We start from the raw sequence: 24,385 nt of genomic DNA on the forward strand, positions 1-24,385 counted from the left end.
TATATATATATATATATATATATAGCTGTTGTACCCTAACTTTAGCTCTGCTCAGGATGGTGCACTAAATGTGACTTCCAGGAACCTTCAGGCAGAGAGGGCACTGCTGTCACTCATAATTGTTCAGGCAGAAGTGTTGTTACATCTGCAAACATGAGCTGTCCTCATTAACAGCCGTCATCATCATTTTAAAAACCTCTGCGGCTAAAAAAACAAAAACAAACGGAGAGTATTAGGGTTCGGATTAGGCTTAAATTACTGTGAATAATCACTGCAAATGCTTTCATTGTTGAATGCTGCAACCCGGTATCCCAGCAAAGCGTGAAATAGTCACGCTTTGCGCTGTCTTGGCGTGACAATTACATGTTTTCCTGTACTGGATGTAAAATGAAACCTACTGCATACGTGGAGCCAGGATTTACCAGAAAATTAAACTTTTAGCTAAACCACGCGGTTGAGGTTAGAAAAAAAAAACTAAAGTTTGGGTCAGGAGAAAGAAAACGGTTGGGGGTTGTAAACAAACAGTTACTCATGAAAATCTTTGTCACCTGCTAGATCCGAATCTCATCCTCCCACTAAGCCGCCCCTCCTCCCGCCTCCCTGACAAAAAAATGCCCTTTGTTGTGGGACCTTGGTCACATGACCCCGCGTCACTTGACAATTACGTGTAAGCGGCGCTTTTCAAAACGTGTAACTTTCACGCCTAGACAGCACAAAGCGTGGCTGTCCTCACGTTTTGCTGTAGCGGACCGGCGTGGCTATCTCACGCTTCGCCGTGATGCCGGGTCGAATGCGGATGCTGTCTAACCTTGAAGTTCAGTGTTTGCCGTGCCCACCGACGAGCGCGCACGATGTCGCTCGTCACCATGACAGGTTGCTTTGACTTCGCCTGTCATCGTCTCGAGCCGGGCGGCCCGACCTTTTGTGCCTCATCCTCCCACTGACCACCCCACCACAGTGGTATTTCATAACAGACAGATCAATAACTCCTGTCATTCTTCATTACGAATTCCTTCCCAGCATTTAGACGGAGTCCCTCCTCTAACTGTGGCACAGGCACTTCTGCAGAGTGCAGCAGAAACAACATGCTCCGTATGAACAAAGCAAGCGGAGGCAAAACCGATCCGAGTTCAGGGCTACTACTCCGAGATACAAATACAACACATCAGGAAGTTCTCTCTAAAATGCTTAGAAATGGAGCAAATGTGCTGATGTAGCAAGAAAGAAATCTGCCTCTGTCACTCCTATACTGTGCCACGGTGTCTCGAATATGCAAAGAGATACTTCTGTCTAAACAAGTGTCTGTGTCTGTCTTTGTGTGTGTGTGTGTGTGTGTGTGTGTGTGTGTGTGTGTGTGTGTGTGTGTGTGTGTGTGTGTGTGTGTGTGTGTGTGTGTGTGTGTGTGTGTGTGTGTGTGTGGGGGCTCATTCCACTTGTATTTCCCTTACTATAAAACCACTGTAAGCAATATATCCAAACTGCACTTTGTGTTGGTGCTCTGTTGATTGAATTTGTATCAAGTAATTGAGTCAGTGGACCAACCTGTTGTCTGCAGGCAGCACTGGGTCAGGATCATTCAAGCAATTTCTTTCTTTCCTTTTTTCAGAGCTTACATCGGGCACTTTTATTGTGAAAATACACATAGACCGAATAGATTCACTTTATTGGCTCCAAATAAATTCTGGTCTCAGGTTTGGTCACTTTTCCACCCACAGGAAAACACGAATGGACCCTTCAAAGCTCCTTTCCGGCTGGAAATCTGGATTTACCAAAGTTTTCTTTCTGACTTCTTTGGTATGAAAACCAATGTAGCTGACAGACGCAAACCTGCTTAGTGCAACGTACTGATTCCTCATCACCCTTCACGATTAACGTCTGTTGAAATTCAAATACTTTTCAAATACATTTCCCTCCCATGCGGGATCGCCCGGTGCAGCTTTAAATTGACTGAATGTGTCTGCGTGACGCCTTGCTTCTCCCTCTCTTCCAAATCTGACATTGCTCTTGGAAGCGGTGGAGGACACTTGCATGCCAATACATTTTGTTGCTTGGCTTTCATGATCATGATCCAAAATTGAGGAAGGGAATTTTCCACCTGATAGCTTTTGCCCTTTTTATTTTATTTTGGGTGCTTCTGTTTCTGTCTCAGACAACAGACGCACATAACGTACGAGTAAATTTAGATCAGCGAGGAGTCGGAGGATGTGCTGGGTGGCAGTGAACCACTCCGACATGATCGCTCTGGCTCTTGTATATCGACAGGAGCTGCGTGCAATTGACATTTAACTGCTTGATGAAGTGACTGATGAGTGACTGCTGCTGCCGTGAAGAGATAATGTACACAGTAAAGTGGGACTGGCGGTAAAATAATTAACTGACTTGTGCCCTGTTCGTTTCAACTGGAGCTGGTGGCGATGCACTGTACAGTTCAGTACATTCAGTTTGTCCTCGCAAACCTGGAATACGGTTCTACAAGCTATTAAAGCGTCTAATAGCCCCGTCGGTCCACTGGACGACACCGCGTCAGTGTCACGTTTAGGCACCAGAAACCATGTGCTCAGGTTAAGGAAAAGATCGTGGTCTGGATTAAAAGAAGGAATTTTACCTTAGTAACATTACACATGTAATTTAGCCTACTTAATGTACATTGTGTAAGTTAAATATAATACATACTGTACGTAACATACTGGTGTGTAAATATGCATTGACTTTTGCTTTTTTGTGTACACCAGACGTCCACAGGAATTTCCGGTGTTTGTTTTCATTTATCACCTCCTACTTCCTCCTTCGAACTTTATCACTCATTGTACTTCATCACATGACGTCCGTCACATGACCTCCCTTTTCCACCCCGGTCACACACACGCGTGTACTTTTCACACCTTCTGGCGAGGCACCAGGTGACTCTGACACAACATCCCTGTAGTGGACTCTTGGCTGTATTACACCCATTTGAGGGATACCCAGCTGGTTAATTGACAAGGTCTAATAAGGGCCAATTTGTTTTACCTGGTCCAGCACAGACCCAGACACAGTAGCACATTTATTTATTATAATCCTTTTCTAATTATCTTTGCACCCTGGTCCTGAGGAACGTCCTTTCGTTCCACTGTATGCGTTTTAATATGGATATGGTCGGAGTGCAAAATAAATTAACCTTTAACCTCGATCTTTGATTTTGGTGCAGTGCGAGGGGCTTTTTTTCTGTCCTCGCGCCTCGAATCTTGGTGGCTCAGCGTGAACCCTGCCGAAATTAGCTGTTACAACCAGTATGTTTTGTGTGGCTCTCGCTGCAGTACCGAGTGAGGCCAGCAGGTGTCACTCCTCATCAGCTGAGAGTTTAAGCACGCGACAGCTCCGACACGTTCTAGCGCTCATGTATGACGAGCACTTGCATCGCCGTCGGGACATGACGTTGTCAGGTCATAGTAAGTCGGGAAAAAAAAGCCCGACAGTGGTTAGTTAACCTTCTGCGTCCCGCGTCTGTTGACTCTATGAATGCAATTCAATTCAATTTTATTTATATAGCGCCAAATCACAATCATGGCACGTAACACATTAAAGTCCTTACAGCAGAAGTTTACAGCGTTATACAGAGAAACCCAACAATTCCCATATTTATTTATTTATTTTTTATTAGCCACGAGTTTGTTTGCCATCTCTCCGGCTACGCCAACTCCCCGTTACGCAGCGAAGCGAAGCGATGTCTACTTTAACATGCGCTCCCGCAATGCAATTCTGGCGACAATTTTAAGGTAAAATTGCACTAAAGCTACAAAAATAGGGCCCAAACGTTGCGGCATTAATTTGAGAAAATCTTTAAAAAATGTCTTCAGAGTGCCGGCGTTCCCTCTGAGCTCATAGTTTAGTGACCTGTGGCTAATATTTCATCACACAGACCAAATAATTACAGCTGATTCATTCTCAGTCAGAAATCTGTTTCCAGAAAGGAACATTTTCATCCACGCTGTAGAGCCAAATGACAGCAGAACCATTTCCAGTAGTTTTCGGTTCAGTGATCAGACGCTTCTGGGAATGTTGCAGCTGAGAGATGTATGGTGATAATGGGCTGCATGCATTAGCAAGGTTATGGTTTTGTTTTGAGTACAGTGTTTACTGACTGTGCTGCTACGGAGGAAGTACTTTAATGTTTCACCTGCACTCAGTTTTATATATATTATATATATATATATATATATATATATATATATATATATATATGCACAAGCACCCTGCATGTCTGTGTTTTTGGAGACTGTTAAGACTTTACTGCTTTGCTCAAAGCAACTAGGGAGGCACCCTGTCACAAGACATGTTGTTTATTCTTTACTGGACTCTGACTGTCTGTTTGCTGTGAGATGTTATTTACTGCTCAGTGACTGCTGTAATGCTCTTTGACTGTCTTTGTGTTTCTATGGTGCTGTGATATGGTTGTTTTTTTTTTTCCCACTGTGATGTATTAATGTACTGGGTTCTCTGTTGTTATTAGACTTGTACTGTGTCTACTTTATTATATACCAGTGATATTTATCAATTAAATTTAGCAGTAGTTGGACATTATTGCCAAGAGTTGATGAGGATATTGAGATTGGAAAAAGGGGTAAACAACTCACAAATCAGGACAACATCCACCTGCATCCAGCTACGAAGTAGTGTGGTGTATTACGTCCATAAAACCCACGTTTTTATGCTTTGATTGTACTAGAGATTAATCAAAAGCAATATACAGTATATTGCTCAAACTGGGAGGTAGATTTTGTTGCCTTTGTGCAAAGCCAGGCTAGCTTTTCCCCCCTGTTTTCAGTCTTTGTGCTAAGCTAGGCTAACCTCCTTTATATTCAATTGACAGCTGTAATTAAGCTGCTATTTTTAGGGAAAGAAAATGAGCCGCTTTTCCTTGATTGTTGAATGTATCTTATAACAGTCGTGACTGATGTTGCTCACATCCGCTACAATTTATTTTAAATTCGAGGTCAATTTTACGTAAAATGTGCAACACAACGAGAATATTCTCATTTAAAGAAATATGACATTAAATAGGCCTGCATAAAATGAGGGATTGTTTCACTTAAATATTTAATTTGGGATAAGATGATTTGACCAATATTAGTGCTACTTAAGAAGAAACAAAATGGGAAAACTGTAAGCTGAAGTTGGGTTGAGTGTTGAAGCCAACTGAGAATAACGATAAAGAAAACTTTTACCATAAACCAAATAATATATATATATTTTTATAAGTAAATAGAATATGTCAGTTCCCACTGAATAATCAATCTTTGGAGTATTCTTCAGTTCCTCAGCATCCAATGATATGCAGGAATGAGTCAGTGCCAACACCTGTGTCATTTCAATGATGCAGGAAAAACATTTTCAACCAATCAGCTGTAATAAATGGTGCAGATTTCAAATGAAACCTAATTAAACATCACATCAATCCATTGTCTCTGCTGTTTCTGTCTCTTGACTGTGCTGCGGTTTCTGTTTTACATTGACTGTGATACGGGTCCCATTCTCTTTATTACACCCTGATAAGATCCTCCTCTTTTATTGTGTCCTGATAGGGGCCATTAGTTCAGCTGGATGCACACTGCAGCGTTTGGACGGGAGTTTGGCTCCAATTAGGTTGACCTGTACTTATGAAAAAGACCTGGAGGGGAAAACCCACATCGTGATTTACTCTGGACGCAGCTTTAAATTTGGAGGGGGATCGCAATATCTCTGCCTAGTTAGTTGGAGAAATATGCACACATTTAAAGAGCTGGTGAAGGTCTTAGGAACGGTGCAAGAAACGCAACGGAGTACGAGATTGCTGCGTTAGCTTTTGCAATAAGTGACCTTAAACTTCATTTGTTTTCATCTTATTCCAAATGTTTGCTTTTCTAACGTTCACATTTGATGTGTGAAAAAGTTCCTCCCCTTTGACTTGCTACCGTTTGAATTCATCGCTGCTCATTAGTATTGTAGCACAGTGCACTGCAACTCTCTCTTTTTTTGTCGTGAAATTCACCAGCCGTCCGTTTGTGTTGCAGAGTTTTGCAGAAAACACCATGAATGAGCTGCTGGGCTGGTACGGCTACGACAAGGTGGAGCTGCGAGACTCTGACAACCTGGAGATCGGGGAGACGCCACATCACATCTCTGTCCTCAAAGGTACACGACTCCAACATACTCTCTGTCATTGGGCTGTTTTTCATGCATGGCTGCCCTCCTTCATTATTTCAGGGGATCATGTCCTGCATAAAAAAAAGATATTGAAATTAGTGGAAATAAAAGTGCTCATGAATCGATTACGAAACATGGCAAATGCATGTTATATATGTTGACGTGTGAGAAGTCTTTGTGCTTTGAAACAACTTCTCACAGTGAGTAATGTTTGCAATGGACGGTATTCAGTACCTAGACCTCCAAAGTTAAAACGGTTTCGTTTTTATCACAGATTTCCACATGTTTGCGTCTTGTTTTTAAAGAGGGTGGAGTCCAGTTAGGAACTTTCATGAATCATGTTAGCGAACAGTTATTTCTATTTCTATATACAAACGGAGTCTCACGTCAGAATGTGTAACAGCTGTGGTGGTCCGCGGCACGAAACATGTTTGTTTTTCAGAAATTGCTCACATATTGTGAGATACTTCATTTTTTTCTTGGCCTACACTTTTTCTATTTGCCTGCGTTGAGGTAACGGGACTGTTCAACGAAGCTTGCTGGTGTCTCAGACAAGGTTTCCGAAGATTTAGGCACCAAAACCACGTTCTTAGGTTTAGGAAAAGATCTTGATTTGGATTGAAATAAGTACGTTATTAACACACGTTTGCATATTTCAGCTAAGTCCCATTACACCCAGTACAATAAATATGTTACTTAAAATAAACACACATTTGCTTTTTCTTTCTCCCGGACCTGAACGGTCTCCTGGGGGAAAGTCTTTTGTCTGATCCGTCATCCTCCTTCCTACGCAGACGCTGTCATTCTTTCTACTACATCACATGACCTCCTTCTTTGACCACCCAGTCTCAAACACAGGCAACTCACAGTTTTAGTTTTTAGCGTGTAACTAATATGTTTTTTCTTTGTGGACCAACATTGCTTTACACATCCACGAGACGTGGACCATCAATGCATTTATTTGGACTTATTGGGTGTCCACTTGAGAAATCTGAGGCCAGTGTTTACTCTTCTTTTAACTTTCCAGCATTTACGCTGCTGCATGTGTTCAGCAGATAGTTGTCTGTGTGTCCTTTGGTGGTATTTACATTTTTGGTGGTATTTAACTTTTTTTAATTTATTTTTTTATTTGTAAACAGCTGCTTGGTGCAGCGATAATGATCCTAACGAAAGCAGTGATACTGAAGCGAAGCATTAGAGTTGCAGCTGTACAACCAAAACAATGAGCTGAAAGTTGCTAAAGAAGAAGAAGCTGATGGGCATTGCAAAGTAAATAGATCATTTTCTGAGGGATTGTCAAGACGAGCAAATCTTTCACGTTACATGTATTAATGTCAAACTCATGAATGGTGCAGCATAACTCATTTAGTTGTTCAGGGTTTTTTTTTGACATAGATTTATCCAAACCGACCTTAACAAGCACTACTGTCACTTCTATGATGAAAAGTATTGAGTGAAGTTTCAGAGCTATCATATTGACAGGAGTTGCAGTAAAGTGCCACTCATCAGTCGGTCAGTAAACGTTTTATTTTGCTCGATTTGTCTCGTCTAGAAAACTCATTGCCAAAACTCCCAGCTTCAGCAGACAACAGCGAAGGCTCTCTGGATCGAGCCAACAGCTCCCTGTCCCTGCCAGCCTCCAGGAACGGAGTGACAGAGCCCTCCACCACGCCGTCCACCTCCACGCCCAGCACCAAGGAGCATGGCAACCTGCCCATCATAGTCCCCATGATCCCCCCGCCACTGATCAAGCCCCCTGCAGGTACAGAGCACTGACGCATTTCTGGAGGGATCAATGCAGGAGATGAATCGTAAAGTAGTTGTTTGTCAAGAAAAACATTTTTAACATGATAACTCCCCAGTAAATGATACAATATGAAACTTCCTCAAATGGGAAAAGCAGCCCACGTTAGAGCCGGTTCATGAAGTGTAGAAACTGTTTTAAGCTTTTATGTTACGGGCAAAGTTACATTTCAAGTTTTTCCAAAAAGATCAAGGTCATCTTCAGCCCGTCTCTGATGTATTCACCCAAATGTCGAAATGCAAACAAACAGACACGCAAGGAGAAATGTCATAGATTTCATCCGCAGCTGTTCTCGGCACTGATTTCATTACACTGAAGACATAAACCTTCTTGCCGATTCTCCGGCACTTAGCATGAAAACTGAATGTTTGCACACTGTTAAAAAGTTTCAGTCTTTCCAACGGCCTGAGAGCCGGGCAGAGACAGGCGACTAATGAGCCAGCTACCTGCTGTACACCTTGTTTTTCTCCACCTGCCCGAGTGTCAATATTACCCCATCAACTCTCTGAGGAAATGTCCACGTTCCTCCGCCAGACACTGGGCTTCATTATCCCTTGCGTCTGCTGCGGACAGGAGGCTGGTACGCCCCGGTGGAGGGAGCGAGCCGCCTTGGCATCGCCCAAGAGGAGTCCCTGCTGGCCCTGCCTAGGCGGGGAAACAGATGGTGCGGTCCCACTTAAAGCCCAGCGCCGACTAACCACCCGGCCCGACACCTCCTTCAACTCGTCCCCCTTCTTACCCCCCACCTCCACACACACTCTGAATTATTCATGTGCCCCCGCAAAATCCGACAAAGGACCTTTTGAGGCGCAGGTACGGCGAACGACGGTGGCATTTAGTACGGAGGCTGCATAATTACTGGCATGTTTTTTCCCCCCCTCATGCAGATGTGAGTGTTTTGAGATGTGCTTGTTAGGAGGTGCCAGGACGTGGTTAGGCGAAAACAACTCCAACCTCGAGATGTCTTTTTTTGTGTGAATGTTGAGATATTGTGAGAAATGTTGTGGTTTCATGTTGCCTTTCGATCCTGTTCATTGTGCCGCGGTTTTCGCATTTTCTTCGAGCGGCGTTCAAACCCTGATCCACCCACCCAGTCAGCTCAGAATTATGCTATTTCTTGTTTTTCTCTTATCACTGCAGTGGGCAGCGATCCAGATAGACACAAAAAGGCAGAGAGACTGTAGGAATGACAGAGCAGAGGGGAAGGAAAGACATAAAATATGCATGTTGGGTCCACTGTGCTGTCTTTAGGGCCCCGGGGAGTTATTCCCTTAATTGTGAGTTAGTCTTTACTTAAAATCTGATGGCCCTGTAGATCCATTAAGCTCCGCGAGAGGTGAAAAGCCCGGCCGGCGTGCGATAAGGAGGTGAAAGGAGGTGAAAGACTAATGGGCCTGCGTTTTTTCACCCTCACACCCGCGTACAGTCATAATGTGATAATTGGGACATACTGGAGGGAATCTCGGAGGATCTCTCTCATTTCAACAGCGACGGCACTAAAAGCCCGCAGCTCTTCACCGGCAGTCACACTTTACCACAGAAGAGACATTGCACTGGCACTGAGGGATTGTTAAAATAATTTGTTGCCCATACTGACCGCACAGAAACACCGCGGCTTCGTACAGTACATTTAAATTAAAGGGTAGACAAAAGGCTGCCGTTGCCTGTTGTCCAAAACATTTTTTTTTTCTTTGAATAAGAAGGATTAAAAGAGGAATGTGTGGCGATCCGATGCAGATTTATATAGACATTTTAAGAGACAGATGAGATCTTGGTACTCTTTTAGTCCTACAAATGTATTTTATAGAGTGCTTTCTCTTAGACTTAGCAAGAAACTTACTGCCGTCCTCCCACTCAGGTCATAAATTTTGGACAAAGCTGCATTGAATGAGGCGTAAATCCACACACTTGCACATATCAACTGAAAAAAAAATAGTGCACGTTTATTGATAACTTGCTGCAGTCCACCTTTACTGCCAGAGCTCTGCAGCAAAAATGCCCACTAACATACAAATATACACCAAATACTACTCAGTATTTGTCATTGTAATTCCACCAGTATTTTCCTCTTTTGTACTTAATATTATATTAGTTATATTATTTCATACATATAAGATTTTAAATTGAGTGAAAACTGTGCCAATTTATATTAACGTACACCAGTTAACAGACGGTCTTCAGTCACCACACAGTTCAGTGCCCCCTAAATGACTCGAACTGAATGTCTCTTTAATGTGGATTCCATTATCACCCGGTCTTGTCTTTAATGTGAATATTTGTTTGTCACTGTGACTGTCATTGTGGGCTGCTCAGTAAATTTGTTTATGTATTTATTTCCCTCATGTTTTTATTTTCTTCCTCCTCTTCCTTCTCTCTGGCTTTAAAGTGGCCTCAACATGAATAATTTGGGGAAAAAAAAAAAAAAAAAATTGAGTTTGGAGAGAAGGTTTTCTTTATTTTAAATGTATTGCGCTGTGAACCAAACCTCACTTTACTGACAATTATATTGGCTAACACAAACTATGAGCATAATTTGAAGAGGAGACGACACCCTCTATCACGTGTCATCTTCAGCATCATCAGTATACATGCTTCTTTCCTCTTAGTGCTCTCTGAATCCCACACAGCACAGCCACAAATAGGCCTTTTCCCATATCCCTGGCTCATCTGGTTCGGCTGCATTTACCCATGGCAGGGCTTCATTATAAATCCTGCAGCGGTTTTGTGGCTTGAATCTTGAAAAGATTTAACCAGCCCAGCAGCTGGGCTTAATCAGTGGAATTAATCCCTTTTGGTCTGTGTTTAATACTTCTAGTTCTTGCATGCTTATTCTCTGCCAAGGACTCTTTAGTATATAACATACTTTCTAATCAGAATAAGGATAGACGTATAACACAATGTCGACACTGGCCACAGAATTAGAAAAAAAAAATGGAAGATTTGGAATGATCTGTTTTGGCTCCTGGGCCTGAATGTGCACTTTAAAGTCCCGGGGTGTAAACAGTCCATCCTCACTTTCACTTCTGTTTCTTTCCCTCTAGATGAAGATGCATCCAATGTGCAGATCATGTGCGCTTGGTGCCAGAAGATCGGCGTCAAACGCTACTCTCTGAGCATGGGGAGCGAGCTGAAGAGCTTCTGCAGCGAGAAGTGCTTCGCCGCCTGCCGCAGAGCTTATTTCAAGAGAAACAAGGTGAAGTCCCTTCATTCATCATCAGCCGCACACTTTAATGTAACATATTTTAACAGGCTTTGCAGGTACATTGAGACACAAATCTACGGTCATCATCATCATCAGTGAGGCCCGTAGGACCATAGAAAATGGACAAATCCAAAAATTCAAATTACAAGCGTGAAATAAATGTATATATTATAAAACACTTGTTGCCACGAAGGAAACGATTGCTGGGAAATCGTGTTCATCAGCTGAAAAGGTTTTAACATTTAAAGGAATAGTTCAGCAGTTTGGGAAATACGCTACTATTCTCTGATCTCTGTGATACGACGGCAGCTCGACCCCAAGAGGTGGTTAGCACAGCAAAGTACAGTAAAGCTGCGAGTCAAGCTGCAGGGAGACGCTCACTCACTGAGGGAACGGTTTAAATGCGTTGATGAGTTCGGTAGTCAACGGCTCAAACTGCCCGAAACAGGCCTAGAACGTTTTATGTAAAGTACGTCAAACTGTAGATCAGTTACAAAGACTGTAAAATTCATTAAAGTCAGCGTTCATGTCTGACATTCAGCAAGGAGACTTTTAAAATATCGAGAATTATAAATGGAGTTTAGTGCCAGGAAGCTGGGGACTGTGAGGAATATTCACCGTTTGAGTTCAGTCGGTCGCTCCGGTCGAACACTGAATGATTAGAATCTTTTGGATCGATGTTTTTAATAACTGTCTCTGTCGTGCTTCAGGACACTGACGAGAGCTGCTTTGCACATTGCTGTAGTTTTCTCCAAAGTTTAAAAAAAAAAAATAAATCTGCCTTCTATTTGACTTTTTCACAGAAAGAACAACAATGTAAAAATATTGGTGGTTTAACAGGGAATTATTTGATGTTAGACATTTCTTCATGGATTAAGCATATTTCCCAAAATGTGAAACAATTTCTTTAACTTTGGGCAAGTAGAGAGCTCGATGTCTGGGGGAACAGAAACAGTTTGGTTTAGTTGTACTGATGCTAATCTTGAAAAATGTAAACATAGTATATGTAATTGGTATAATTTGGCAGCTGAGCTCAGGTGCTTTGATAGGAGTTCCTCCACCACCCTCCCACAGATCCTCTTCTTTCCATTGTGCCAATTCAGCGTCCAATTTCTCCTCACATTTTCATTTAGCCCTTTGTAATCTTATTGTCCTGGATATGGAAAATGTTAGTGCAACTTGCCTTGAAGCAAATATTGTAGAACTTGAACAGATGCGAGGCTGAAAAATTCAAAGGTCCAAAGAGAGTAGATAATATCCTAATTTAGCTGTCAGAGTAAACTCTTATCTCCAGCGCTGCTTGAAAGGTCAATGCACTTAAAATCTTTACAAAAGTGAAAGATTTTACACACAAAATTACAGTTTTCATTTGTATATTACATGTAAACAAATGACATATATGTTCTGTAGGTCTTAGTTTTGTCTGTTAAGGCTCCATTCAGAGATGCAGCTCCTGTATCTGTTTTATTGGCTTGAACAGAGAGCCAGAAAATATTTTATCATTAGGCAAGCTTTGTATAAGACGACAGCAAAATTAAGCTTACTTTACTTTTTAATAGTCTTTACGCTGTGACAAGGTTGTTTTATCTGTTGTATCATCACCCTAAATTCTGACTCGAGACATCAAAAGGTCATTTTAACCCCCCCCCAAAAAAAAAAAAAAAAAAAAAAAAAAAACCTGTTTCAAAAGGGCAATCTGAAAACCCTGTCATTACTTTTTCAGGTTTGGCTTTAATATGAAATGCATTATACGTAATACATTCATCCAGAAACCATAAGGAATAAATCATGGATTTTATTACAAAAACTCCTTCAGGCGATCGACTTCCTCGAATGTCTTGGTCACTGTGATGCATAAGACAGCAAATATCAGTTGTCATTATGTTCTCATTTCCCCCCAGTGACTGTAGTTAAACAATCTCCTTTCTCTCTTGTACCAAAGCTGGGATATATAAGGAATTATGCCGTGAGTATGACGTGTTTTACTATTACTGCTTGTCTGTCCTGAAGTCAGTTATTCATCCAAACATAATCACTTTTCAAGCACTGCACTGAAGCAGGAAGCAGACAGGGGTGCACTAAGAGTATGTCTTTTCATTTCCCTTAATGATATCCAATTTTTTTTTTTTTTCTGACACTTTATTCCCAAAGCATGAGAATCAAGCTGAACCTTGCGTCTACTGTATTGTCGCTCATAGTATGTTTTTCATTTTTCTTCCTTAACATTTTAGCTCATTTACTTTTATAGTAAGTTTGTAGTTTTCATCGTACTAAATGTTGAAAGGATGACAAGTGATGTGACGATGTCAAAGAGTCTCTGACACGGTGAAATTTCTCAGTCGAGCATGTGACAGGTCGAAGAATCAAATCACATCAAAACACAGCTTTTGAACCGTTCTTTCATTTCGATCTTTGAGCTCCGGAGGAGGTCAGAAAAAAGCAAATACATGTCTGTGCCATTTCACATACAAACAAGTTGACAAGGCAGCTCCATGTCAGTCAGAGATCAGTCACATGACATCAAATAAAAAGCTGATGTGAGGGAAGCTCCCTGCTGTGAATCAAGGGGCCTTGTCTAAGCAGTTTATGTAAACTTTATATATAAAGTATATCACAGTATATCATAGCTAATTATAAGTATAATAGTCTCCTGTACATTCTGTAGAGAACATTTTTACTTTGTTTTAGTTCAGATATGACATTTGGTCAGCCTCATTATCTCTGCATTACGTTTGGACTTTATATGACATACATAATGGCATTTTTGTTCATAATAGAGCTGCAATATATTGTCGTCATGTGTGGTGAGAAAAAAAATACAAATTCTCTCGCTGCTCTCCACGTTAACCCGCCCCAGACTTTTGACAGATATTTCACAGCATGTCGTCTCAGTTTAGTGACAGCTCCACTACTTATAGAAAAGTTCAAACTTGAAACTGAAAAAAAAAAAATCTACATTTTGACTTCTGACACGGTAAGAAGTCAAAGTTCTGACTTATTGTTCAGCTAGTGATCTAAAATAAACTCTTATTATAATACCAATACTTCAAAATACCTTAATATTGCACCTTTTGACTGCTTAATTTTAGGATGTAATCAGTGTGCTGCTTCTTCAAAACCACTTCATGAACTCAATCGCTTAATGCAGTAAAATTTAATTACGTTTTCCACTTCAGATTGAGCCTAATAAAGCAGGTTAACCAGTATTGAGTGGTAGCCTTTTAAAAATTAAGCACATACAGTATTTGTATGGACGACTAATTCTACCAGATGAATAAAAAAAATGATGGTGGATTATTTTCTCAAGTGGCAGAAATGCTCTTCCAAAACGTTGACCTTTAAAGCTGTACATTGTTTGCACAACTTGGGACCTGCACCATGTCTGTGTTTTCTTAACTCATTTAATTTATGAGAGGAGGCAGTACGTTTAATGGTCCCAATACACGATTTTATAAATTTAGATGTCTTCAGCACAGCTATAAGCAGAAAAGCTGCAGCATTTGAGAGCTGTCTCTCTTAATTTCATGGAAAATGTTTTAAATGTTTATGTCAGTGGAATAACAGGCTCTTTAAGCTGCATTTATACTGTATTCTGTGACCATGACGGACATCCAGACAGTGGGAGTATAAAAATCTTCTCCTCCACAGGTATGAATGATCACCAAATAAAAACTACCCTAAGGGGAGACTCGATGGCCGAGTAGTTAGGGCTCATAACCACATGGTTAAAAATGTGCTCAGCATCTGAGTCGCCTGTTAAACTCCCGGCTGGTTGGACTTTTGGTGCATGTCATTACCCTCCTCCCTTTACCCACATTTTTCTATTTCAGTGATCCGTTAAAAGCAAAATGCCCAAAACATAATCTTTAAAAAAAAGTACTGAACTTTGTTGCCCATCACTGCATTGCTCTCCCTTAAAAAGTTAACATTTTTAAACTCTGGCATCACCTGGAGTCTCAAAATAATGTGCAAAGTGACTCACTTGTGTCCCATTGAGCCTTCCAGTGTGACCGTTTGTATGAACTATGAACACATTTAAATTCCAACGTGGTTAAACAGCACATTTAAAAAAAAAAACTAAAAAAAACTAGTTCTGAGAGAGACAATAACCTGATCCATCTCACTAGCTATAGTACAAACTGTATCTTATACTTGATATCTTTTCGCCATCTAACGGGTAAATATAGCCTGGTGAGCGCGGCCTCATTCCCAGGGCGTCAAATACTGCCATTCCTTCAAGGCCCACTTGGTGCCTCGGAGATTTTCATAATGACATCGGTGCCACGACCACACCATTCACAGAAGAAAGTCAGGTTGATGGAAGGGAGAAAGTCCGCATTGAAATGAGGTTCGGAGGGATGAAACTTTGTGTCCATGTCGATATGAAAACAAAACTCAACTTGGATTTATTTTAAGTAATGTACGTAGGTAAACTTATGTAAAGTATTTAACATACGTAAAGTAAAGTACCGCAAACCGTGATCTTTTTCTGACCCTGATCAATTAGTCTTGGTGCCTACACCTGAGACACCTCCTCATGTCTCGGAGATGCCGGCGGGCTTTGACCAAACAGCAGCATGTGATGCCCTTAGAATAACAACAAAGAACTAAACTAGATGTAGGTTAGGTTAGGTTAGGTAGTTACTTTATTAATCCCCGAGGGGAATTTTTTTTTAACTCAGTCCAGTTGAGGTTACCACATGGTGTAGTTACTGTGCTGGACAATCCCTTTGGATCGATATTGTTGACTCACATTTTAAAATCGAATGTTACATGGCAAATGCCGCCAGTCTTATCTGTGATGGTGAAATATCACCACCACAGATGATGGTTTGCATGTGACAGTTTTTTAGTATTTGAGCTCCATAAACGCTGCATTTATCGGAGCTATTCATTTGCAGAAGAGAATTGTACGAATGCGCCAACAAAGTCATCAACAGTTTCCAACACATCACACACAGTTTACATAAATACTATCATTTTACACACAGTCCTGTTAATAAGCAGTCGGACCTGCTGGATATTTCTCTCATCCATCAGCGCAATGCACATGTTCAAACAGCACAAACACAGGAAAGGCCTGCTCTGCCACAGCGGCTCACATTCTGTATTTTGTCTGGCTCTCACACACTCATGCAGACCATTTGTGTAAAGCGATACCCACATGTTTCTTTTCTCATGCACCCACAAGGTTGGCCACAACAACACAGCCTGCAGGCTTTCTCCTTTTTTTTTTTTTTTTTTTTTTTTCAGCTGGAAAAAAACAAAACAAAAATTGTCATGGCTGAAAAAAAAAAAAAAAAAAGTATCTCATGTCTGCATGTGCTGTGGATAGAGGCGGGAGGAGACGTGGGGGAGGAGAGAGGATGTAGAGGGTGGGCATTATGTTGCATGAAATATCTTCAGCTGCCTCATCCATGAAACCCAATCCCCTCCGAGGGTGACTACGGCTGCTAGTTTCTCACATCGCCGCATAACTCCACATTATGTAGTGTGTGTTGTGTGTGTGTGTTTGTGTGTGTTTGTGTGTGTTTGTGTGTGTGTGCGTATGTGTGTGTGTGTGGGGCGAAAGATGATTGATAGTTTAACTCAAGCTAATCACTTATGTGCCTGTTTACCGTGTGCCTTAAGCTCCCGGATTAGTTGGTATGGAAGGTGGTGCTTCCTTCGCCGCTCACGCTGCTCAGTTATTCTGTCTGTCGCCTCACTCTGCCTGCTCACTTTCATTCTCTTTCTGACCGTCCGCTGGTAATTCAGTGACACAGCTTGGCTCTTTTTTCTTATTTGGTGATGCACTGAAACTCTGGCACCGCTGTGAACACATTGTGGCGGTATCAACTGAAGGGAAAGTTGAACTTTTCAGCTTCGATATTGTACAGGTTGTGGGTTTAAAACCGTGAATTATGACTGAGGGTTGGAGTTTATTTTTCAGCCGGACGTAAAACCTGCTCAACAGTCACGGTTTTACATGCAGCCGCATGGTTTCCCCCTTTATCAGACACCCACACATACACCGATAAACATGCTTGCTCATTGGACACAGTGCCAAGATTAAGTTAGGCAATTAGCAGTGATGAATTACCCTCTGTGAGTGGGAAGCACAGTGGCAGAAAGGTGCAGGTTAGAGAATACTTTGCCGCCTCATTGAGTTAGCCAGCTTTATGCATCGCACATGAAACACACATATCATTTAGGGTCGCATTTAAAATGCTGCATGCAGGAGTCTTAACAAATTCATCAACTGTGTTGCCGTGTTGCTTGTCGTTCAACGGTCAACAGAAAACACTGGAGCCAAACTCCCCCTCTGTGTTACTGTGTCTCAGTGCCGCCATGCCTCGAACAGATAAACGAAAGGTGATCAACACACAAACATAAAGTAAACACACATGTTTTGGCTCCTACAAGCGGCTTGAATGTTGCTCATGTGTCATCCCGAGGGTGATTTATAATATTTGTTCATGCAGAATTTGACGAAAGCATCACATACGATCTGTTTGTGTATATACAGTTAAATTATGCCCTCATGCATCGTGCAAATAAAGCAAAAATTACTTTGAAAAAAAAGGCTGAAACAGGCAGTGAGGACGCTCCAGCTTGTGTTATGCAGGTTGTTTCTGCCGCAGCGTGAGGCTTTTTGTTCACACCATGAGATCCCCCCCCGGAGACCCCAGACCTCCATCAGTGTCTTTCCCCGGGAGCTCCCTCCAGGCACGAGGGGGCAGAGTGTCGCTTCATGTCAGCCCAGAAATGTCACATTACCTCCAACACACACGTACACGTACACGTACACGTACACGCACACGCACACACACACACACACACACACACACACACACACACACACACACACACACACACACACACACCCGTCTGCTCCCCTTACACGCAGCCCTGTCGGTTGCCTCCCTGCACCCGAACGCTCTGCAATTTACTTTGCATCTCCATCGGCTGCCAGGGAGGGCACACACGCAAAATTAATAAGAGAGATACTCATAGGGTGTCTGAGCATGTGTGTGTGTGTGTGTGTGTGTGTGTGTGTGTGTGTGTGTGTGTGTGTGTGTGTGTGTGTGTGTGTGTGTGTGTGTGTGTGTGTGTGTGTGTGTGTGTGTGTATATATGAATGTAGCTGCTTGTGGAAATTTTTGTGTGTGTGATGAAGTGTCTGCAATAGCTCAGCCTCACTGGCGGTTAGGAAGCCTTGAGGCCTGCCTGACACAGCTTCGGGGCACAGAGAGGAAGGTGATTATCTCATAGCTGCCAGCCATTCAGCTCAAATAAAGACAAAAGTAACTCTGACTAACTAGGCGTCGAGACCGTAAAGGTGAAACCGCACGCATGAACTTGCCTTTCCTTTGTGTCGTTTTTTTAAACTTGGTGCGATAAACTCGACTCTCGCAAAAAAAGTGCTGTAAAAAACAAATTCAAACTTAATTTCTTCATTTGCAGACACATTTCAGCTGTAGTGATGATGGATTTAAGCAAGAAAATGCTCTTTGTAACCTTGTGAAGTTCCAAGAGCAATTCAGTAATTCTAAATTCGAAGTCAGTATGCCAAAGCGATGTTATTCCAGAGGTACTTATACTGAGAAAAGCTCTTTAAAGAGAGATTTAGTGTAAGGAAATGGGCCTACATCATTCTTTCTGTAATAAAAAGAAAATGTAGAGATGTCAGCCACAGTAATACGCTCAAATAGAAACATAGATCAGTACTCTGCTGTGAAGAAAGTGTTAAATTTTTAACGGGCTGAAGGTATTACTCTCTTCTCATGTACTTTTTTTTTTATGACTTCCCTTTCCGGAGAACCCTTAAAAAAACCTGCTCGAAATTTAAATTGCAAAGATCACAGGCGTGTGAAATATTCCTGTGCATGTGGTTGTAAATCATCTACAACGCCGTGTAAATATAAGTAAACTGAAAGTTATTTTTTTTTAGGGTAAGAGTGTGTTTTCCTACCTGGTGTTTGCACCGTGCCGGGACTGCACCTTCATTTCAGGCTTTAGGATGAGCTCTAGCGCGCTCCGTAGTGTTTGGCTTTGGATTTTTGGAAAAGCCTGCCTACAAGCGTCTTTCTTTGGGAAAGCGCAGCTCTTTTGGCAGGTGACGGGCACAAACACACACACACACACACACACACACACACACACACACACACACACACACACACACACACACACACACACACACACACACACACACACACACACACACACACACACACACACACACACCACACACCTGGACGTGTATGCATGGCCAGATGGAAAGCTAGCGCAGTGGCAGCTGGCATGACGTCCCCCTCAGGACGGTGGCGTCGCCAGAGGGGAGACAGGCGGACGATGTCCTGCGCTGTCATTCTTATAAGGAACTTCAACTGTGTGGCAGCTGCAGTTTACTGGCATGATGGAGCAGCAGCAAAAAAAACAGCTTTTAGAAAGAAAGAAAGACACAACTGGCATTTCATGTCCTCATTGTGCAAAGGTGAAGCAGTGACTACAATTTACTATCTATCTATCTATCTATCTATCTATCTATCTATCTATCTATCTATCTATCTATCTATCTATCTATCTATCTATCTATCTATCTATCTATCTATCTATCTATCTATCTATCTATCTATCTATCTATCTGTTTGTCTATCCATCCATCCATCCGTCCGTCCATCCGTCCGTCCATCCATCCATCCGTCCATCCATCATCCATCCATCCATCCATCCATCTATTCACCCCTTCTCCTTTATCTGTGTGGCTCCCTGTGTGCGGCTCACGCCTCGTTCGCAGTGCCAACACCTCATTAGTACAATATGCAAATGAACTGGCGCAGGGCCAGAGGGTCAGAGCACAAACTGGAGACAGAATAATAGCACAATGGTGCATCTTTGTATGTGTGTGTCACAGAGAGAGGTATGTGTGTGTGTGTGTGTGTGTGTGTGTGTGTGTGTGTGTGTGTGTGTGTGTCCTCAAATGCCTGCCCAGCTTTGTGTATTAATTTAAGTGCGTTTACCTGTGTGTGTCCACACCTACTGCTCATTTAGCTTGACTCTAACCATGGTTAACTATGAGCCCGACAGTCTCTGGTTTTGTTTTGTAACAGAGCTAAAACAACAACAACAATTGGCCGTTACATTGTAAATTGTTGCAGAACCGTGTTTTACTGTCAAATTCTCACAATGTGTCGATTACGGTACAAATACCAGCTTCACGACGGCAGTATGCCTGGAATGAGAAACCCTACCTGGAGGTGAGGGAAGCAGATGGAAGCGGAGGCAAACTCAATCAGTCTTTGGACCCAAAAATGTAAAATATATGCCAGAGTTGGCCTTTGGTATCAGCGAGAGATGAACAAAGCTGGAGGCCAAATTACCTGCGATAAATCAAAGGTTGCAGGGAGCAATTTGAAGGGAACATAATATGAAAGAGAGCTGCTCCGGCCAGCGGTTCACCTGTCAGTGGTGTAGACTTAGTTTGAAATGTCAGCTTCAGGGTGGCGAACGGCACGATGAACATTTATAATTGACGTAAAAAACTCCATTTCTGATAGCGGCGGCTCGGTGCCCCGCGGCTGTAAAATATCAACTAATTATATCATACTGAGGCTTATATTATATAAAAGTGCATTTCATTTAATGAAACACAATGGAGCAATTGGGCACCGTGCCAGACAAGGCATCTCCAATAACTTCTTAGTAACCAAATTGCGCACGCCTGGCATAACGGCATCGACTCACTCAGATTTCACACTGGGCATAATGAATGACTCTCAGAGTGCAGGAGAGGGTGGCGACTTCTCCTGCTGGTGTGAATGTTTAAAGAAATTTGGCATTGTAACAGCACAGCCATGAGAAGGAATCCACAGCAGCTACTGTTTGGGGAAAAGTTATCATTTTATTGTGTATTATAAGCATTTTATTGCTACAGGACACGTCATGCTACTGGAAAAGTGTGTCAAATAATGACCAACAATATCCACAACATTTCAGGCTGAGGTCACAAGGTTCCCTCTCCTCCTCTGCTATACAGCTTTACAGTCAACCATAATATTCTCCAATTTAACTCGTTATCATAGTCAGTTTGTATTCAGCAATATTATGGTATCAATGCTTATTACATAGCAACTAACCAATGACTTTAGTATAAAATAAAAAAAATCTAAACTGAAATTAATTTGCAAGTTTATACCTAAACGCTTCAAGTAATGGTTGGTGCAAAGTCTGTTTATTGTCCAATCAGAAGATATTCAACAATATTAATAATTGCCTTCTTTTGACTGAGGTTTTATTCACCTTGTAGGGAATTACTTTGATTGTAAGCTCATCCATTAACAAACGAGTAATGCATGATGCTAGCGACTTGTTATTCTGTTCAAAACCTATAAATTCCCTGGTTGTCAGATGTCGGAGATAATTTTGTGTTGTTATTCCAAGTCAGAGATATCAGCAACTTTAGGAAGTGTCGCCAAATGGCCGCCACTACGGCTGGTCGATACATCAAAATAAAGTCCAGCGCTGGCTCTAATTTAATCGATTTTGTTTCTATCTGCTTTTAATTGTACTTAATTAACATTTCCCTCACTGTTGGCGTTGTTAGCATTGAGATGTAATTCTCAGCAAAGCTCCCCCACAGTCAGCCTGAGCAAAAGTTTGCAGATCTTTTAAACACGGTATCAAACCTCATTATGAATTTATTGAGTGATTAGAAAACAAGTTTGACTTTCTTACTTATGGCTCCCGCTTGGTACACTTTGCTACGCTAATATTAACACAAATAAAGTTTAAAAAAAACGATGTCACGCAGACTTCAGAGCCCTCCGTATGTTTTATTTATGCTTAGTATAGATTGATATTAATATATTCTGTTTTATATTTCAAATGTTATATTTTCTACTTAGATAAATGGATGTTTTAAAACACGCTGCTGTTATTAGAGGGCAGCGTTTTCAATGTGTGAACTAAATGTCTCTCCGACGCCTCAACCTGCACATGCATGCCTGCACACTCACACGCTGTTTCGTTCCAGAGATTTTTGTAGATTGGTTTGTCCACAAACCAATGACTGTCCACCCGTTTTACAGTCAACCATTTCTGTTCATCTTCCTCAGTGTTGTTTTCCATTTTCTGAGTTTTTCCTTGTTGCCTCTGTTCACCTGTTTATTTTGTCCATTCGTAAAAAGAAGCCATTATTTCTCCCCCCCCAGGCGAGAGACGACGATGGCCTCGGTGGGAAATTACCCCAGCACAGCTTTACTCAGGACACGCCCAGGCTTGTCTTCAAGACAAACAGCGATGTGCTTGTAAGGATCATAACCATTTAACACCAGATAGAGTTTAAGCTTGATGGCTACTGCACAAATATGTTTTTGACTGTTGTTCTTTGTTGGTGTGTCATTTTCAAGTCATTTCTTTCCTGACATGTGACTGGATGGTTCATATTTGGGCATGACTGTAAAAGGAGACATCAAACAGCAGACTCAACCTCAGCTCGCAGCACACAAGTCATGTTTATACGTAAAGTTTGCATACTTTTCAGTTTGAGCTTTCCATAATTTCTTTCATGCTTAATCATTTGCTTTGCTCGTTTTCATTATACATCACATTCAGTGACTTGTGTTGGGGGTTGTAGGTATTGAGACATTTATAAACTCATCCAGAATTAGAGAGGGTAAAATATTGCTGCAACTGTAACATGTTTATGGTGAAAGTAAGATGCAATGTGTAGCTCATTTTGTTTATTTAATCATATTTATTGAGCATTGTAAATAATGTGTTTAGCGAAAGAAAACAGTTTGGGATTCATAAAATATATCCACTAACATGCCACTTTTATGCTACTAATGTGGAACTTTCAACTTCACTCCAACTTTCATAGCTTTTACCAATTCTTTGGCAATCTATGGCATATGTCTAATAATATTACAATAGCAATTCCTCCATGTACTCACTAAGTAAAAACACACCAGATAAGAAAATCTAAACAATATCAGACTGTAAAGTTACAACCCAAACTGTATGTTTTAATCTCTGATCACAAATGACACTTTACAAACAGCTGCTTCTTAAACCCTCCACACAAACCCACAGATCAGTTTGACCTCTGAAGAAAAAGGCGTCCAAATGTCTGATAATCTGCTCGTTTCTCACCCCTTCAGATTTTCTTTGTACAATGTTGCTGTGTTTCCAGATCTTAACCTTTTACTCCAGAGAGCAGAGTGTTATAACAATTAAATTAAATAGTAGCCAAAACTAGGGGAAAAAAAAAAAAAAGGACCCAGGCCACAAGAAGTTTTTCCTTTAAAGTTATGCTATCTTGCTGAAAATTCAGGCGCCAGTTTACTTTTCATGTAAACAACAAACAACAATCTTAATTTTTTTTTCAGGCCAGGAGTCTTCAGATTCTTCAAAATGATCTATTCTCTAGCAATCGGTAGAGAGTTTAATAAATAAAATACAAAAAAGTGAGACAAAAATACAAAGAAATGTAAGATTTACTGCACATCAAAAGACAGTAAAGCAAATCTGAGAGTTGGTGTCCATGGAAAGTGCCTCTGGCTGCATCACTGAGGATTCCTCTTTTTACACCTAAAGATAACTTACGCCTGTACGGTGTGTGGCTAAAGATTGTTCACTCTATTTTTTAAAAGTTCATTTCTGGGGTTTTTTCCACCAATATGTGGCTACAGACGGCCACTCTGGCCCTTCTCATCAGATACCTGCACTTTACTGGAGGTCTCCAAACAGTCAAAGACAGTATTTTCTGGAGCTAATATGAAGGCACTTTAAACAACTTTTTCATCCACTCAATCCTACCAATATTTACTGAATGTGAGGAAAGAAAGATCACAGCGTATATTTTAATCTACCATTATTTTCAGAACGGAGAGAAACAGTGAATTTAAACTTTGATCACACGTTTTGAAATGATTACTGATAATTATGGATTATATACAATAGTGCAAACCCATGAATGTCTTCCTGAGAAAGACTGCCACCGTTATCCCCATTTTTAAATTATATCACATCTTCCCCTCATTGCGAAACTTGCACCTTTTTATTGTTTGATCGGCAGAAAAAGTAAAAATAATTATAAGTCAAAGTTGTCAGGAAGCTAGTAAAGAAGTAACTGCTCCCTGCAAAAAAATAGTCCAACACAGAATGTTTTTTTTTACATTTTGTTTCTTTTAGATTAAATAAATGAGGTATAAAGTGTTTATGCGTCAGATT

The 24,385-nt window shown here is 41.3% G+C and overlaps 1 protein-coding gene across 1 annotated transcript in view; it reads left to right on the forward strand.

Moving 5' to 3' along the window:
• sobpa (sine oculis binding protein homolog (Drosophila) a) overlaps positions 1 to 24,385 on the forward strand; it is a 41,630-nt gene that overhangs the window by 7,879 nt on the left and 9,366 nt on the right. Inside the window, exons 2-6 of the mRNA XM_069723904.1 lie at positions 6,030 to 6,150; positions 7,715 to 7,924; positions 11,008 to 11,159; positions 13,111 to 13,134; positions 22,363 to 22,458. Coding sequence (XP_069580005.1) covers positions 6,030 to 6,150; positions 7,715 to 7,924; positions 11,008 to 11,159; positions 13,111 to 13,134; positions 22,363 to 22,458 — 603 coding nt within the window. The remainder of the gene's footprint in view (positions 1 to 6,029; positions 6,151 to 7,714; positions 7,925 to 11,007; positions 11,160 to 13,110; positions 13,135 to 22,362; positions 22,459 to 24,385) is intronic.

Source organism: Brachyistius frenatus, unplaced genomic scaffold (genome assembly GCF_029030835.1).
Source record: "Brachyistius frenatus isolate BFR_SWC_R1_liver_20210118 unplaced genomic scaffold, ASM2903083v1 Contig_350, whole genome shotgun sequence".
Classification (NCBI taxonomy): Eukaryota; Metazoa; Chordata; class Actinopteri; family Embiotocidae; genus Brachyistius; species Brachyistius frenatus.